Source organism: Archocentrus centrarchus, chromosome 21 (genome assembly GCF_007364275.1).
Source record: "Archocentrus centrarchus isolate MPI-CPG fArcCen1 chromosome 21, fArcCen1, whole genome shotgun sequence".
In the NCBI taxonomy this organism is placed as follows: domain Eukaryota; kingdom Metazoa; phylum Chordata; class Actinopteri; order Cichliformes; family Cichlidae; genus Archocentrus; species Archocentrus centrarchus.
In genome coordinates, this window is record NC_044366.1 from 34,814,395 (window position 1) to 34,832,387 (window position 17,993).

The 17,993-nt window shown below is 40.4% G+C and overlaps 2 protein-coding genes across 8 annotated transcripts in view; one reads left to right on the forward strand and one right to left on the reverse strand.

Moving 5' to 3' along the window:
• The window catches only part of pikfyve (phosphoinositide kinase, FYVE finger containing), a 46,646-nt gene extending 44,488 nt beyond the window's left edge, over positions 1–2,158 (reverse strand). For 2 of the 3 annotated variants that reach the window (XM_030757775.1, XM_030757774.1), the window contains exon 1: positions 1,460–1,535. In XM_030757775.1, the coding sequence (XP_030613635.1) occupies positions 1,460–1,503 (44 nt within the window). In that variant the 5' untranslated portion in view covers positions 1,504–1,535. Of the gene's footprint in view, positions 1–1,459; positions 1,536–2,037 lie in introns of those variants that run through there. The other variant, XM_030757776.1, reaches the window with a different exon arrangement.
• Positions 2,159–7,168: 5,010 nt separating this feature from the next.
• Positions 7,169–16,609, forward strand: sgo2 (shugoshin 2). Of its 5 annotated transcripts, none has more exons than XM_030758639.1 (9): positions 7,169–7,314; positions 9,893–10,009; positions 10,121–10,296; positions 10,444–10,518; positions 11,313–11,386; positions 12,341–12,483; positions 12,588–14,501; positions 16,155–16,275; positions 16,356–16,609. In XM_030758639.1, exons 2-9 carry the CDS (start codon positions 9,925–9,927, stop codon positions 16,459–16,461), a joined length of 2,694 nt encoding a protein of 897 aa, XP_030614499.1. In that variant the 5' UTR covers positions 7,169–7,314; positions 9,893–9,924; the 3' UTR covers positions 16,462–16,609. The 5 variants fall into 5 exon arrangements, with proteins under 5 accessions (XP_030614499.1, XP_030614495.1, XP_030614498.1 ...); XM_030758635.1 differs by having other exon boundaries at positions 16,152–16,275; positions 16,356–16,608; XM_030758638.1 differs by having other exon boundaries at positions 7,212–7,290; positions 16,152–16,275; positions 16,356–16,608.
• The last annotated feature ends 1,384 nt before the right edge of the window (positions 16,610–17,993 follow it).

The following is a 17,993-nucleotide window of genomic DNA, read 5'->3' on the forward strand; positions in this document are numbered from 1 at the left end:
AAGGGTGTGAAATGCCTGTGTGCAGGGCTTCTGTGGTCACATTTATATTATATGCATGACAGAAAATAAGGAGTTCCCTTTTAATAATGATCTAGTTGCACAAAAATTATACGCTCATAGTGTGCTCCTGGCAAACGCAAAGTTTTTGCCTTGTATTGGTGCAATAAAGTCTATGCAAAGATGCAAGTTCCAGCTGAGTGATGCAAACAGAGATGAATCCTAGTCTGCACAACTTATGCAAATATTATAATTTCAGTGAAAAATCTGGTTCACAATGTGTCACTTAAGCCTATCGGCTGGGATTCTCCTGATGCCACTGGCAATCAGAAACAGAGGACAAGGTTATTGTTTTCAGCTGTGGGGAGCCAGAGCTGTATATTTCAACTTCACAATTATATAAAGCCAAGAACAAAAGGAGAAAGCTTGGACAGAAGAGAACGTAAATGGTTAATGGCTTATTGTCACTCAATCAAAACTGTCTGGCAGATAAATCTTAATGACTATCAGTGGTGTTTAGATTGTGCTGTACATGGCAGGTAGAGTTGCAATAATCTAACATGTCACTATAACAGAGGTCCAGAGTAATACATGCTGAACTTTTAAGCTTCCTTCAATTCACTTCAATTCAATTTGAACCCTATATTGTCATTGCACAGCACAACGAAACGCTCTGTTTCTCTGTGGTGCTACACACAAACAGTCGCAACAACAGACAATAATCAGCAAGAAAAAAATCATACAATACATTTCACTTCCATGTGTTACTGTGCAACCAAACTGTGTTTAGGGCAGATAAATGCAGTGTGCACTATTTGCATGAATTAGTAGCCAAGCGTGCACTAAGTTTGTGTTCCAAGATAATCTGTTCATGCACAGACCCCTCGGTTTGTACCCAGTAAGCCTGTTGAAGCAGACTCAGTGTGTTTGTACTACTGACTACTGTAATAGTGCTAACATGAAACCTACATTCACAACACAGTGTATATATGAAAACATGTTTCAACGTAAAACATATTTAAACCAATGCTGAAACTGATGACACACGAACTGTGGTTGTGAACATGCTTCAAAATAAGAGGTCAGGCTCTGACTCTGGTGTAACCGACGAACTCCAATAACATTTTAATACATTCCACAGCTAACAAGGAAGTTCACAGTTTAGGGCAACCTGTTTAAACGCTTTCATGTTTCAAATAATATATTTTCTGAGATTCCACAGCACAGCATAGCAAAAGACTGCTGATAAAGAAACAATCTTTGTCACACACTGCTGCTACAACCTATGACATATGTAGCATTTGATCGCTGATTTCCCACACATGAACATGAACTCGTGACAAGAAAGACTGATTGCTGAATTAGGAGTCAGCTGATAACTCCATCAGTTTCTTTGATTTATCCTTGTTTCACTAGCCGTGAACAAAACTTAAAAGGCGCTTCCAATCTCATTTGTACATACCTTCTGTAGAAGGCTACAGACTTTGAGTTTGCAGTATAAGCCATTTCAGATACTCATTAGTAGTTAAAGCAGAAGTAGCGGCGGCATCACATCCTCCACCTCATCATGTGATCAAAACAGGCCGAAGCGTCACTACAGTGTCCTGACATGACCAAGCCCTCCGCCCTATCAAAGAGCTAAAGCTCGTTTTCCTTTGGATACGCTTATGGACTGCACAGAGATTTCCATAACCGGTTTCCATATATTTACCAGTAATGTCAAAGTTAGCCACCAGCTAGCTAGTAACCATCTCAAGTAATACCTTTCACGTATTTTGTATCACCTGACTTTAATTGTAGCGTATTGGCTTTATAATTACAACCAACTTGAAATGTCTTTTAATAAACGAGCTTTTTATAGGTAGAAACTATGACTCAACTAAAGCTGAGCTAGCAAATTAGCTTGACGAACAGTACAGTACCAGCTGCAACTGTTTTTAGCCAAGCTAGTTAATGCTAGCTTCGTGTGCTAACAAGCCGAGGGGCCGAACGGTCATGAAATATGGACAAAGTGCCGTGACAGCAACAAATGCAGATTACCCGTTCACTATATGAGACTGACATCACTGTACGAAGTACCCCGACTTCCAAGCCAGCTGTGAAACGCCGACTCCTTTGAAACATCAAACAGACCTAGCCAATCGAGACTCACCGAACAAGGCGCACAAGCCGCACACAGAGACAATGATTGAGGCGCTCAAGGGAGCCAAGCGGCAGGTTTTTGGACACAGGCCGTTATTACAGGGATGTACGAAAGAGTTTAAGGGCCACATTAAGAAAAAAAAATTAATTGTGCATTTTGAGAATAAAGTCAAAATTTCGAGAAAAAAGTCGAAATGTGAAGATTAAAGTTGTCGTTTCAAGTCAAACAACTGCCACGTCTGCTACCCTCCAGAATGTCTTATGTTATGAGTTAGTGAAACTATACTTTAGAATCGGTTATAGTAACAAGGAAATTATTTCTCTTTTAGTACATAAACACGATGCAGTGATAAGTATGAGGACGTTAAAGGGATAGTGCAGAAAGCTGCATCTGCTCAGAAGGAAAAACCACACAAACTGGCAATGGTCAGATGCAAGAATATCGATGATTGCACCTTCGTGCAGTACAGAGGGATATGTTGAATCACAAGACATAATAAGACAGCTGGACAAGTTGTTTCATCTACCCAAGGCATTTTGTAGAGGGTATAGCAGCCATGGCCGTTATTTGACTTGAAATGACAACTTCGACTTTTTTCTCGAAATTTTGACGTTATTCTCAAAATGCACAATTTAATTTTTTTCCTCTCATTTCTCTTATTCCTACTAAAACATTTACCCATTACTGTATTTTTATTAAACATGTTATGATGCCTCGGTACTTATTATCTTACATTAAGCTGTGAAATGTTTGATCAAGTACCATACTAACAATTTTCATGAACATGTGCATGTCTTAATTATTTTACACAAAGTATCATTGATATGAAGTGGTTTAGATTCATACGATTACAAAGCTCTTGAATCTGAATTTGATTTTAGCCACAAAACCTTATTTTTTATCTGTTGTTGAGAAGACACTAAAAAACAAACAAAAAACTTGTACGTATTTTGCTATATTGCATCATTATGCATTTTAACTCGTTTTATCTTTCATATAAACGAACTGTTTTCGTTGCTAATATAGGTCACGACTTTATTATCAATCCATTTAAATTGTAGCTACATGAAATTTCTTCATTTTTATAATTTTTTTTAAATGGAAATGATTGGGAATCCCTCCAAGCTTCATTGTGGTAGGTTTCTATATAAGATCAGGGCAGCGTTATCTTCCTCTGTCATCTGTGGTTGAGGAGTTTAAGGTTGCAAAGTGCAGAGTCATAATGGCATACAGAGACTCCCAAGATGTAAAAGTCAGATATGCTGGCATCATCACGAGATCAGGAAGCAAGCGGGCAGCTAACTCATATATGTTGCACAAGCCGAAAGCATGCTGAAGCTACGTGACATTATTGGAGCACCATGCATAAGAAGACAGGGCCTTGGAACTTCCCATTTCCAACAGTGGGGGAAGGCAGAAATCAGTGAAATGTCAGCAAATTCTTGGAGGGAGACTGCTGAAACTGTCGGAATGGACATGAGGGAATGAAGAAAGTGAAAAACAGGGACAAATGTATTTGCAGCCAAAAAACTGAGCACAAAGAGTGAGGACCAAAAAAAGTCCCAGCCTGCACCGCATATAAAACACCAGCATGCGACCACAAGGAAATTAACACACACAATCCAGCTACACAGGAATAAGCTAGCTCTCCGAGCAGCTCCAAAACAGAAGCAGCTTCATGTGGTGGATGACATCAAGATGCAGCTGTATTTGAGCTTTGATTCCTTCAAAGAGTTCATTTTGTTTTTGTCCAACATTTGCTGCGTCCAACATTTATATATCACATTAAATAGTTGGAGTTCCAGACCTGGGCCTCATGAAAATTTTGTCTGACTGGACTTCTTTAAATTTTATTTGAATACCCCTGCCCTACAAGGTATATAAGAAATGCCTAAAGCTCCTTTGGAGGCTGTGGAAGCTGTTCCAGGGGATCTGGAGAGAAGGCACCATTCCATCATGCTGGAAGAAGGCTGAGGGCTGTTTTGTGCCAAAGGAACAAAACTAGATGTTAGATGTTAGATTCAACTCATTGTCATTGTGCACACAAGGCACACAACGAAATGATCATTCCAGATCACTCATCCAGAGACGAGCATCTGCGGTCATGCAGCCAGAGACCGGCACTACTGTTAGGCAATGTGGTTTAAGTGTCTTGCACAAGGACAAAAACTCCTCAACTACTGACCACTTCAGAACAATCTCACTGCAGTGTAGAAGCCAAAATCTTCTTTTCTGTACTGACCAAGAGGATGACCTCATACATGACAGAGAATAGATAAATCAACACCGATATCCAGAAAGGTGGAGTCCCAGGCTTCTCAGGACGTCTGGAACACACCGGGCTTCTCAGTCAGATGATTCGGGAGGCCAAAGCCAGCGGAGGCAACTTGACTGTTGTCTGGCTGGATTTGGCCAATGCATGCGGGTCAGTCCCTCATGTCGTCATCTATGCAGCATTAGACCACTACCAAATCCCTTGGCAATTCAAGGGAATGATCACCAGCTGGAATCCAGATACGATTCAGGACAGCCCATTTCACAACTCAGTTTCAAAACCTGGAAAAGGGGATCGTAACTGGTTGTACAGTCACCCCCATTCTCTTCATCATGGGAATGAACCTCCTAATAACAGCTGCAGGGAATGAAGCCCAGGGTCCAAAAATGGAGTCAGGCATTCACCAACCCCCAATATGAGGTTACATGGACAACCTTACTGTGATGACCACAACCCATGTGGAGGCGAGGTGGGTGTTAGCTGCTCTGGACCACACGGCAATGTGAGCCAGAATGAAGTTTAAGCCAAAGAAATCCAGGAGTATGGTGATCAGGAATGGGAAACTGACCAACAGGTTCAAGCAAGGGAGGCAATTCCATCAATAGAGGAGAACTCAATTAAGTGCCTCAGAAAGTGGTTCAATGAGTCACTTACTGACAGGAGCAACAGTGCCAGGACAGAAAAACAGATGGAGGAATGGTTGAGGAGGATCAAAAAAAATCAGGACTCCTGGGAAAATTTAAAGCATGGCTTTACCAAAGTGGACTGCTGCCAAGACTCGTGTAGCTGCTAACTGCATGAAGTTCCCATGACAAATGTAGAACAAGCGGAGAGGAAGATCACTAAGTACCTCTGGAAATGGTTTTGAATCCCTCCAAGCTTCACTGTGGCAGGCCTCTATATAAGATCAGGGCAGCTTTAATTTCCTCTGTCATCTGTGGTTGAGGAATTTAAGGTTGCACAGTGCAGACTAGTAATGACATACAGATACTCCCAGGAAGTCAGACATGCTGGCATGATCATGAGATCAAGAAGCAAGTGGGCAGCTGACTCATCTGTTGCACAAGCCGAAAGCATGATGAAGCTACGTGACATTATTGGAGTATCATGCATAGGAAGACAGGGCCTTGGAACTTCCCATTTCCAACAGTACAGAAAGGCAGAAATCAGTAACAGAAGAGCCATGATCCAGGAGGAAATACGGAACCTGGAGGAAGAAGAAAGAAGATCAAGGGCAGTGGCATTAGCTTCCCAAAGAGTCTGTACTAAATGGGACCTCCCCAAGAGGAAGATCACTTGGGTGGACCTGTGGAGACTGGAGCCATTTTGCATCTCCTTCCTGCTGAGATTCTGGTCTGGGTGCAAGACAGCACTCGCCCAAGAAAGGTACGGGTGGCGCCATGACAAGGTGCTCATAACACTTGCTAACATCTTGGAGCAGGAGAGAAGCAAGAAATGCCAACCACCCTGGAAAACAACATTAATTCAGATTGTAAGGGAGGGGGGAAGGCCAATAAACCACAGCAATAACAAGGAACAGCCTGCTACAAAAGGCTCAAGTCTGGGAAATGAAGGTCGACTTGGGAAGAAGGCTGTAGTTCCCCCAGGTTGTTCAGACAACCCTGAGGCTGGATGTGGTACTGTGAGCCAAAGAGACAAAAAAGTTCATCCTCATAGAACTTACAGTTCATGGGAAAAGGAGTGCGAACAGGTCTTTGAAAGGAAGAGCGCCAAATACCAAGACCTTAAGCATGACTGCAGGGGGAAAGGATGACAGGCGTGGCTGTTCCCAGTGAGGTTGGCTGGAGAGGATTACCTGCCCAGTCACTGTGGAGAATGCTCAGAGCTGTTGGAGTGACAGTGAGGGAGAGAAAGATAGCAAATCGCAGAATGGAGGAGGCATCAGAAGGAGCCTCTTGTTGGTTATGGAGCAGGAGAGAGGAGTTATGCTGGAAACTAGAAGGAGGAGATGGGCAGTGATTTGGCCACCACTGCTGACCCACCATCAAGAGGATGTTGGGTTATGCTCCAAATAATCCCATTGTCCACATCTGAGGACATTTTTTTTCCCCCACAAAAGTATGTTAGCAACCATGCAACAAAATACAACTTCCTGTTCAAAGTGGAAGCTTAGTTTATATACATATCAGGTCCGTCTAATCACAAATATCTATGAGGAATTAAAAATGCATCGCAAACAGGAGCTCACGTCTCAGGAGGTTAAGGTGAATGAAGGCGAAGCATCCTTAGATGTATTTGTAATCGCTGACTCATAAAATGTAAACATTTTCAGAATACACTATGCTAAAAGGGAATTTTGTATTTTTTTCTGTATGTGGTCCAACTAAAATGAGATCACGTATTTAATTTTGAAGTCATAAAAAGTAAATGTATTTTCTGTTTGGGACAAGGCCATAAAACTGTCTCTTCTATAAGCTAAATAATTCAATTTCATTTATTTATTTTTCTCTTTGCTGTAAATTCAGCTTTGTAAGGCAAACTCTGTTTGGTAACTAAATCTCTGAACTTAGAACTATAAACAAATTAAAACTTACTTTGTATGAGATCAGTTATTCTTGTTTATTTAAATATTTTTTCGCCACTATTTCGCTAATATTTTTTACGCTTCATAAATAAAATTAAATGTGTACCAAGAGTTTCAGATCTATGGCTCCGATGTTTACTAACTTAATGCCTATGCTCCATCGATTCTGATTGGTTCCTGAATTCTTGGGCACGCCCCGTGGCGCTTGCGCAGAAGCCTGGCGGATTTTTTGTTTACTTTTAAAACGGCAACAGCAGCGTTGCATATTTATTCGGTAAAGATTAGTCCTCTTTGAACCGATTCGAGCTTCAGTTCACGGTGGTTATCAAGGTTGGTTACCACGGTTTTCCAAAGGCAAGTCTTACCAGTGTGGTAACCGTAAGTTTTATCCAAACTGCGAGAATACGCCGGTTATACCAACGTTTAGATTTAGCCTAAATAAATTAAGCTAATATTTTCAGAGGCACAGTGCTGATAAAACTATTAAAGTTTTCCGGATTGTGAGCAAAGGTAATCATACAAATTAGTTTGAAAACGCTCCGTCACATTTTACTAAATGACAAGGAGTTATGTGGGTATTTTGTAATAGTTGAAAGCAGCTAAAACACGAGTTGTAGTCCTTGACATGGTACTATGAAGGGATGTGGTGGTTTAGCTATGCTGCTGCTGCTGCATGTTTGGGGTCGATGTGTCCAATAAGAGAAGAGTCACTGCAAATCCGAGTGATCACCTTTATCTTATGAAACATTTTTACCTTTGTGGAAGGCAGGATGATAGTCATTGGGGGCTTATTGAATGGGCTACTTTTACATTCAGTAGGTCTCAACATAGTTGATTGGTTATGGGAACCTTTGGACTGATACTGTCAAAACAATATCTTTTGGAAGAATTGTGTTTCATCCTTCCTGCAGTGGGAGGGAACATCACAAAATTGAGGCTCAATTATGCTTCTTGTTGTTCCTTTAAATTGTTGCCTGTCTTTATATCATGCTTAAGTGGATACATTATTAATAGGTTATTCTAATGAAAAAAAATCTGTTAATTATATTAATTTTTCAAAATGTACAAATATTGTGGCAATAAACCGCTGTCCACACCGTCACACATGAAAAATTGGACTGTTGTGGAAGGCTGCACCAACAAGCTTAGAAACAGTTAAAATTAATTTTGAGTGTGGAAGGGGTGGCTGTGGCTCACCTAACTGGTGATGGATATGCTGTTCACATGAGAAATCATATGTAAAAAGTGGACTGAGTCTCTCTGTCTGAAAAGCGAAGCCTTTAAACCTGCATTGTTTCTGTTGGCCAGCAGTGGCCAAGTCTGGTTTTAAAGAACTATGCACATGAATAGAGCAGAGCCTGACTGATAGAGGATTTTTAGGACCAATACTGGTACAGATAATTGGTGATTTAACAATCTGATATATTGCCAAAATTTTTTTTTCTTTCAGACACACAAAATACAAAAAGGTTTCCCTGGCATTTGTTATGTGCTGTTATTTATAAGTCCTTACTAAGATAATATAAGAGTGCAGTTTTAAAAATAATCTTGTCATAACAAGTGCACCTACTACTCTGCTCAGCTGGGCACGCTTTCCCTGTTGCTAACAGGCAAGTTGCAGAGTGCCCTCTGGTGGACAAACGGTGCAAATTCAACATTTATAACACTTTAATCAGGTGTTTTAAATACCAACACTGTACTGGCAAATAGCTTGTATCGACCAATATATTGGCCCCTTCAATATATCGATTGGACTCGAGAATGCAACCCTTGGTTCCACTGATTTATGCCATCAGTAAACATTTTTTTGATGAGTTTATGGTCTCAGTCATTAGCCTTGTAACATATGGTATTTGTTTGGTACCATTTTTGGCCCATTTGAGGCAGGAACGATGATTGAGCATGCATCAAGAGTTTAAATAACCTGTCGCCACATAGTAGATAACATTGCAGGGAAAACAGTTAGAGCTGATAGTTCTGGAACAGCAGACATGTTATTTATTAGTCATTAAGCAAATATTAATGTTAGACTTTCGTTATCAGAATGTTAGGATGAACATCAAAGTGTCAGATGTAGATATCTCACATCACCTGGATCACATCTATATTCAAAATATACACGAGATTAGTTAGCATGTACTCACTTAAGAGGATGAGCGACCATTGTGTTCTCCCGTCTGCAGTTTTCCCAGCACAAGATTGTCAGCTATGTGGTGACAGCTTATTTAAGTCATATTCTATGGCATATTTAATTGATAAATCTATTTTTTGCAGTTGAGGGGTGATTAGCTGTTCTATTTATTTCGAAATAAACATCTGTTCTCAAAACTCCACGTGCATGGGCAATGTGATCTGTGAATATTTGGCAGATCGCACACTAACGATTTGTTAGTGAAGGAAAAGAGGATCACAAATATTTTTGGATATTTGTACACACATGAAGTCTGAGAAATCCAAAATGAACCTGAGTTCAAAAATGTGTGTAAATGATCACTGTTTAGTCAGGTTTTGATACGCGCATTTGCAAAATAGTTTCATGTGTGTTCCAGTTGCTCTGATTTTTGTGTGGTTTGGACCATGCAGTACTGAAAATTACACACAAATCTTTATATAAGTTTGTAAAGCTTAAATTGTGCTTGTGGATCATATCATACACATTTGTCAAACTTAGAAGACTAATTTCACTCCACAGAGCCGCCCCTTCCTTGTAATGTATGATTTGAAAACGCCAAGATGGCGATGGTCAAAATAATCAGCCTGAGACTTCACAGCGGGACTTGGCTAACCAATAGACTGTGCCACTGTCTGTGTCCACTTTTTGTATACAGTCTATGATTGACAGACAGTAGTATTCACTTCACCTGAGTGAAAATGTATCTTGCCTCTCGCATGCTGCTGGGTATACAAAAGTAACATCTGTATCTTCTTTCAGGTTTTTGATTGAGTCTTCCTGTTCATCTGTTAATGTTTCCTGTGAAGACTATGATAGATTCAAAAGCCTCCAAGCAGACTTCAACTGCAGCGTCCAAGATCAGAAATAAGCTTCTCAGTGAGTTTCTGCTTGTTTTTGTGGATTTTGGACATTTGTTGAAAAAAGAGTACATCTAAATGCTCATTTATGTACCTGCCAAAAATAAATGCTGCTGTGCTTCCACACCAGATACCTCGTCTTTCTTCAAGGTCTCTTTGAAGACCAACAACAAGGCATTAGCGCTGGCCTTGCAAGCTCAACGGGAGAGAAGCAGGCAGCTGGAGATGGACGTCGTGTTCCTGCAGAAACAAGTAGAGGCTCTCTACTTTGAACTAGCCACCAAGAACTACAAGCACAGAAAGCTGGTGTGTTTGCTTTGTGTTTTTCTACTGCCGTAAGCAGAAGGTAGCAAATTCTGAGCACAGTTATTGGTCATGGTGCAAACACTAGTGCTGAAACGTTCCACTTGATTTGTTGGATTGACTGCAGATTGTGTTGTTTTCCTCTTGCAGCTCCTTATCTTGAACGACTTTCGTAGTAATACTTTGCAGCACTTGGGCATGGTGGCAGACCTGTTCTCTGACAGTGTAAGGATTCCACTCAGTACATAGCTACACTTCCTGTGGCATAATGGTATATTTGCGACATATTGGTGAGCACCGCTGAAAAGAATACACTTAAAAGTTACATGATATTATCTTAATCTTTGACAGTGCAGTGTTTCCCACTGATACAGATGACATCAGAATTGATAAAGCTAAGACCTCCAAGCCCCAGAAAACTAAACTCTTAGAACTATCTGGAACTTTTATCTTTTATCTTTACAATTTGTCATTTGCTCTGCATGCCCTTACACATAAAGCTGTTTTTTAACTCATCACTTCTGGACATTTTCTAGAGCCTGACTGATGCAGGATTTTAAAGACCGATACTGATCTTTGGTGATTAAAAAAATCCAGTATATCTGCTGATATTTTTTTCTTTGAGGCGCAAAAAAGATTCCCCTGACATTTAATATGTGTAGAAATTTATAAGCCTTTACTGCAGTTTAAAAGAAACTTGTTTTATTGGCACAACAAGTTGTGCGATTGCTCGTTTACATTCTGCTTGACCTCTTGTGGAGAAACCGTTCAATGTCAATACTCAAAACATGGCTGAAGGGTGTTTAATGAATTGGTAGAAAAACTTAATTTATTTACTGATAGGTGAGCGTGTCCAAACTTTTGACTCTTACTGTATATCGGCAAATAGCTAATGTCGACCTTACATATTGGTCAGATCCAAACAGTTCCCCATAGTCGCTTCAGATGTGAACAGGTTGAACAGAAGTGGAAGAAAATGTTTTGCAATATCAAACCATACCTCCATTTATTTCCCACAGGATTCTCAGAACTTTTCAGAGGACTGCAGGATCTTATCTGCCAACAGCAACAAGGAAAATGTTGCAGCAGAAAGGTCAGAAATGAACTGAATTCCCAGTGATGCGCTCTTTAGACTCAGAACCACTGTTTTGGTTTAGGCAGCTCTGAATAGCATTGATGTTTCTTTTGCACCTTTCAGACTTTTAGTCCTTTCATGTCGTGTGAGGCTGGAGCTCGTAACGTTTATCACTTTTAATGCAGCACATTAATGAATAGACACACAAGAAGACAATGTGTACACCTTGTCGACATCTTCAGTTGCTTTTCTTACTAAACCATATACAGTGCTGTGAAAAAGTATTTGCCTCCTTCCTGATTTCTTAGTTTTTTGCATATTTGTTCCACTTACACATTTCAGATCAGCAAACAAATTTTAAAAATCACCCAAGTAAATATAAAATGCAGCTTTTAAATTATTTATTAAGGGGAGGGAGGGGACTATCCAAACTACCTGGCTCTATGTGAAAAAGTAATTGCTTGTTGGTAATTTGTCAAATTACTTTTGATAAATTAACCTCTGAAAATTGTCATTGTCCAAATAGTTATGGACCTGACTGTAGAATTCTGTTTTCAGTGCCAGAAAGTTTTGTGTATTTATTCACATGGCGTAACAGTGGCAAATTTAGCGATTACTTAAAATAACTTAGCCTCAGCATAGAGCAGATTTATCTGTGTCTAACAGCAAGTGTGTATTTCATGTGGATTGTTAAACAGTTTATTGACTACAGGTTTATAATTGTCAAGTTTGTATGGACAAAGCTACATATGGAATGTGTTTTCTAATATAGTTGCCATAGTAAGAAAAGTCAAAATGTTACTGGATGCACTGTGGATCCTTCCATCGTCCGTGTGGTACGAAGCTGTGAGGAACAATAATGTAAAAGTTACCAAAGACTGAGTGACAGGCTGCTGTCACTGAACTGCAGTTATGAAAGCAATACTGTGTGAAAAAGGTTTTTCACTTTCTCGCCTTTTCATCCCATTTTAGCCAGCTGCCGCTGCAGACAGATGTTTCCAGGACTTTGTGGTGTCCCAGCAAAAACACAACAGCTGACGTGCTTGAAAAAAACATCAATGAGGGTGTTTTCACGATCCAGAATAGATGCAGAAAATCTGCTGATGTTTGCAATGGTATGAGGGATAAAAACTTTGAAACTTTTAGTGTTAACTGTAAAATATTGATGGCATGCTGATATTTCAAGGTTTTTTTTTGCTGTTTTTTTTTTTTTTTGCAGATGAAACTGATGTTGAGGAAGGGCATCCAACTCAGTGCATACAGACATCCCAGATAGGAGCGGCTGGGCTGTCCAATACCCTGAGGGATGAGTTGGAGAGGTTCTCTCAGTCCCAGTTTGATATTAATTCGGTCTTCTCTGTTCAGAACAGCCAGACTTGTGAAGAGTCCACAGCAGCCCTTCCTGGACACGAGAAACTTCCCAGTGCCGCCGCCGTGGAAAGTGAAATGCAGCTTGACAGCAAACAAGAGAAAACTGTGCTGCTGAATACAACCATGGAGATGACGCTAAGTGATGCTGGCGAGATAGTCACTGTGGAAACCAAAGTGAAAAAAAAAGTCCGCTCTGGAAAACCGAAAGGCAGAAAGGACAAGGAACAAGCCAGTGGATTGAGTACAGAGGTGCAGAAGTCTGTATCTGGCACTTTGTTACAAGCAGATGAAAAGGATCAAAGCCCAGAGGCCCTCAAACATCTCTCCTGCAAAACACAGATAAGTAGTGTCACTGCGTCTCGCATTCCTAAACTGGGCAGGCATCAGAAAGTGTTAAAGGATGAAGTCAAATCTCTTGAACACACTGAGTCCAGAAACCGACCTGATATGGAAGATTACTTCTTGGATCCTACAATTCAATTTTCAAGCACCAGCAGAAGCGTGCCAGAAGAAGCAAGTTCCAAAATGAAATGCAGGAAGTCCAAAACTAAAGGCAAGAGGACCTCTTCGGTAACCAGGAAAACTTTAGTCACTTTGCCATCTGAGGAAAGTGAGAGCAGCAGATCCAAACAGGAGAAGGTCCACACGAAAGTGAGAGAAGAAAGCGCACAGCCTCAAGTCTCTGAAGACTTCCTCGTTTGTGCAGGAGAGGTTGCACAACCAGAATCAGAGCAAGTGGAGCGTCTTTTCCATAGCAAAATGAATTCTGTGACTAATTTTAGAGGAGGTCACAAATCAAGATGCAGGAAGACATTTGTTATCTCAGTAACCAGGGATAGTAACTCATCAGACAGAGGATCACCAGAGCATGACCTGATGCCTCCTACAGGATCCAGCTGTCAGGCAGAAGAACCAGTCATGAATAAAAGTGTTGTTGGACAAAATTTAGAGTCAAATACTCATTCACACACACGGAGCTCTGGAAAGCGATCTTGGGCGGCCACTCAGGACTCTGGGAGCTGTCAAGGAGACTCGAGTAGTGGTGAGACTGGTGAAGTACTGCCGCTGGACGGGGAGGCAGCTTTAGGATCACAGTTTCAGAAACATAAAAAATCCAGGAGAGACAGAACAAGACAATCCTGCGGGAACAAAGAGGTGGAGCAGGAGGAGTGTGATGACTTTTTAGATGACGAGCAAAGGAAGGAGAAGACGCAGGAAAAAGATAGTTGCAGCAACAGAGACTTAAGGTCTGAGAATGAAGTATCTTATCGTGCTGACCCTAGAGATGCCTCCACTCTCTGCCTTGATTCTGAAATCAATAAAGGACAATTACATGATTTTCAAATGCTGGAGATGCATTCTGACATCAGCAAAAAGCTTGAAGTCTTTGAACATCTGCATGATTCGCACACCAGGAGGGATTTGAATCTCGTATCGTCTAGAAAGACATTCATGCTGAATACAGCCCGAGAAACCAGACATCCAAGGGAGACTTTTGTTGTCTACAGGCGTAAAACTCAGGATAGAAGTGGAAGTAGTTCTGTAAACATCACCAGGATGTCTAATGCATCAGACACAGACACCTGCACTGGCAATCAGGCAGTTCATCAGAATGTAGGAGACCTGCTGATGGATGAGCTGCCGCCGTGGCTGGACATGGATAACGGCACAGCTGGTACCAATGTGGACTCTCTACCTGCTACTCCCGGCAGGGGAACACCAGGCAGGGTCTCAACAAGTGGAACAGCTGAAGCCCCTCCAGGTGTGGAACATGTCATTAGTTACAGCTGTGCAGTCTAATGCAAACACAGCTCTACCATCAGTTTTTATTTTACTGATCTTCTATATTATTAGTTTTTGTTTATGCCAAATGGGTGCATTACCCCGCCACTTTAAGCCATGCTAATGTTATATTTCAAGTTTCAGCCCAAAACAGGAGCAGTGCAAGTAAAGTTTGTCCGACAATGTTGTTAATGTTAAAACTGTTGGTTTTTTCCCTGTACTTTATGTATTTATTCACATGGTGTAACTGGTAAATTTAGCAATTACTTAAAATAACTTAGCCTCGACATAGAGCAACTTTATGGGCCACATTAAAATTGTGATTCTTTTGTTTGATAACAGGAACAGAAAAATAAAATGACAGATTGATGCACTGAGTGAACGTAGAGAGAGAAACAAACAGACGTAAACAGCGAGCAGCTTCTCTGGCTTGTAAAGCTGGGCGGCTTTCTTGCCATGTTTTGGAAGAGTGCCAGCAGTGAGGGGCTTTAGATTTCCACAGTTTATACTTTACATCTCAAAGATTATAAAAATCATAACACTATAAAAATCGATTTTCAGGGTAAAATCCTATAGAATAGAAATCTATGGCGGCAGTTCCTGCTGCGAGGAGCCAATCAACCGCTAAAACAGGAAGCATGTTTGCCAGTCATGTTTTTGCACATAGTAGTGTAATAGGAGTGTAACTTGAGGGGTAAAAAAGCATTTTTGCCAAAATGTCCAAAGTCATTTTTGTTGGATTTCACTGGCAGTTGTATTCATGTGGTTTTTAATGTCTCGGCAACCACTCAAATTCCCTATTCAGTACGATGGGGTTTCAAAATAATTAGATCCAGATTGGCACTGAGTTCTGAGACTTGCTTGTAGAAAGGCCTTTAAATAACTACCGTGACTTCATCCAGTGGTTAGCGAAGTCTTTCCTGAAGCTGAAGTGTTTCAGGGATTGCCTTCGTAGCTGTTTGAAACCATATGTCACGAGTGAGGGGGGGAGGGGGGGTCTGACTGAAAAAAACAAAAGACACTGCAAGCTTAAAGGCTTCCAAGTTGTAAATAATTCCCTGCTTTATCAGTCAGTTTGATCCTCAGTTTGATCATAATTTCATCAGGAAAGTGATACTGTGTTACTGAGGCCACTGAGCAAGTCAACTGAAGACTGTTTTCCCATAGACATCCATACAATCAGAAATCTTTTTGAAGCCGGAGGAGTCGTCCCCTACTGGTCATTTGAAGGAATGCAGGTTCAAAGCACTTTGATTGGCTTTCCTTTTGAGAGCTGGAACAGTCCACCATGTTAATGTATACTGACTGAATTTAAAACAGCATAGTATCTTAGAACAAAGCAATGTTTGTTGGGACTACTCATTATAGCAGTGCAATGTTTATTACCATCATTTCTGTTAAAGCAAATATTTTGTTATTATTTAACTTATTTAGGAAATCCTTTTATTAAAAACATTTTTGAGTATATCTGAAGGAGATTGCTTTAGATGGCATAAGTGTGTATGTTATAATTTGGGAGAACTAACACTTTACTGTTGGCACACCGGTAATATAATGAAATGTATGTGTAAGCTTTTTTCTGTGTGCAGCTTTAAAGTGCAGCATTGCTCTGATTTATTGTTTGTTGCAGCAGGAAGAGCCTTATCAGCCATGACCAACACCATGACAACACCAAACACTGAAAATGGAGAGAGGAGCAGGAGACAGAGAACCAGAAACGGTGCCGTCAGTTATAAGGAGCCGGCCCTGAACAGGTGAGGATGTTTTTCTCTGTGAACTGTGGCCCACAAACACAAAGCAACACAGTATTAATTATATTTATGTTTTCCAACAGCAAAATAAGGCGTGGAGATAAATTCACAGACACCACGTTCCTGAGTTCTCCTGTGTTTAAGAATGACGACAAGAAGAAGAAGAAGCAGAAGAAAACTGTCAACTGATTTTTGCTTTTTTTAAAAATTATTTTAAGCTTTTTTTTTTTTCTTTTTTTTAAGCTTAATAAAGGTGTTTGCTATAAACATTTTTCTACACATTAGACTGGGAAGTATTTAAGTGCTGCATACATTAAAGTCCCAAGTTGAAGTACTTCTACTTGAGTCTTTTCTTCAAGCCACCTTCAGCTGATACTGAGTGAGCCAAAGTATTACTAAAAGTATTATCATTAGTATTATCATTAGTATTAACAAAAGAATCTCCCAAATCTAGGATGAAAAAAGTATATCTTAAATGCTAGCACAGCTCATTTGAGGGCTTTTAAATTTTTTTTGCATTTGCCAAACATTTCACAGTTTCAGCATTGTTACAAAAAAGTTTCAGCTCAGCCAACTTCACCAAAATCCTGCTTTTCTTCATTAATGTATCAGTACTGATTTGTAATACTCTGTACATTTGTGTAAGTTATCATTTAAATCATTTAATCGTTTGAGTGGTAGTGGCGCAGTAGGTAGGTGCTCGCCTTGCAGCTAAAAGGTTGTAGGTTCGAGCCCCTGTCCCTGTGCTGTGTCCTTGGGCAAGATGCTTAAACCACATTGCCTAATGGTGGCGCCGGTCTCTGGCTGCATGAGTGCAGATGCTTGTCTCTGGATGAGGGATTTCGTTGTGTGCACAATGAGTTGAATCTAAACATGTACCAAATTATTGTGATATCAGTTTGTTTTACTGCCTGTGCTGCTGCAGTGGGGGATGCATTTATTCTGGATTTTTGGTTGATATTCTGTCTCCATAAAAATTAAACTTGATTTCCTTTGAGCAATCTTACAAATTAAGCAGGGGATCAAACACTTTGCACTGCAAATGCTTAACCTGCTCTCTTTGTTTTAACCTCCCCTGCTCCACTTGTTTCCCTGTGATGTCTGGTTTGGTGATGATCACAGGCTGACTGGTCTGATGTAAATTATTCAGGCCATGCTGTTCACCTGAGATGTGTGTTGGACGTTGCTGGTAAAAGCTTGTGTTCCCCTAGAAAGGTTCAAGGATTCAGTGTCGTGTGACTGCAGTCTGTGTTTAGGATTTTGTATGATCATGCCCAGTGAACTACTGTAATCTCCTTTGACCAGCTGAGTGAGTATGTTGCTTGTTGGTTGCATGTTGGATATGTTTTTAATGTGTTGCTGTTCTTTGTCTTCATATTAAATGTGTTACACTGGGAAAATGGGTGCTGGTTTGAATGTGGTGCTTATTAGTTACAGAGGAAGCGAGTCCAGTAGGGTGTCAGGTTCACGGCCTGCCTGTGTTGCTGCATCATCAGTAAATCAAGCCTGTATTTTTTTTAGGTGGACTCTGTGAGCTGACAGATGAAGAGTCTTATCAGAAAGAATTCTCATTTACTTGCTTTGTTCCACTATCATGTATTAATTTAAAGTGATTAAAATGGTAATTTTTTTCCCTCATCAGTTTTGGCACAATAATCCTTAATGAGAAAATTGTGGTTTTAGAAAATGCTGCAAATATATTACAAATTATATATAAATAG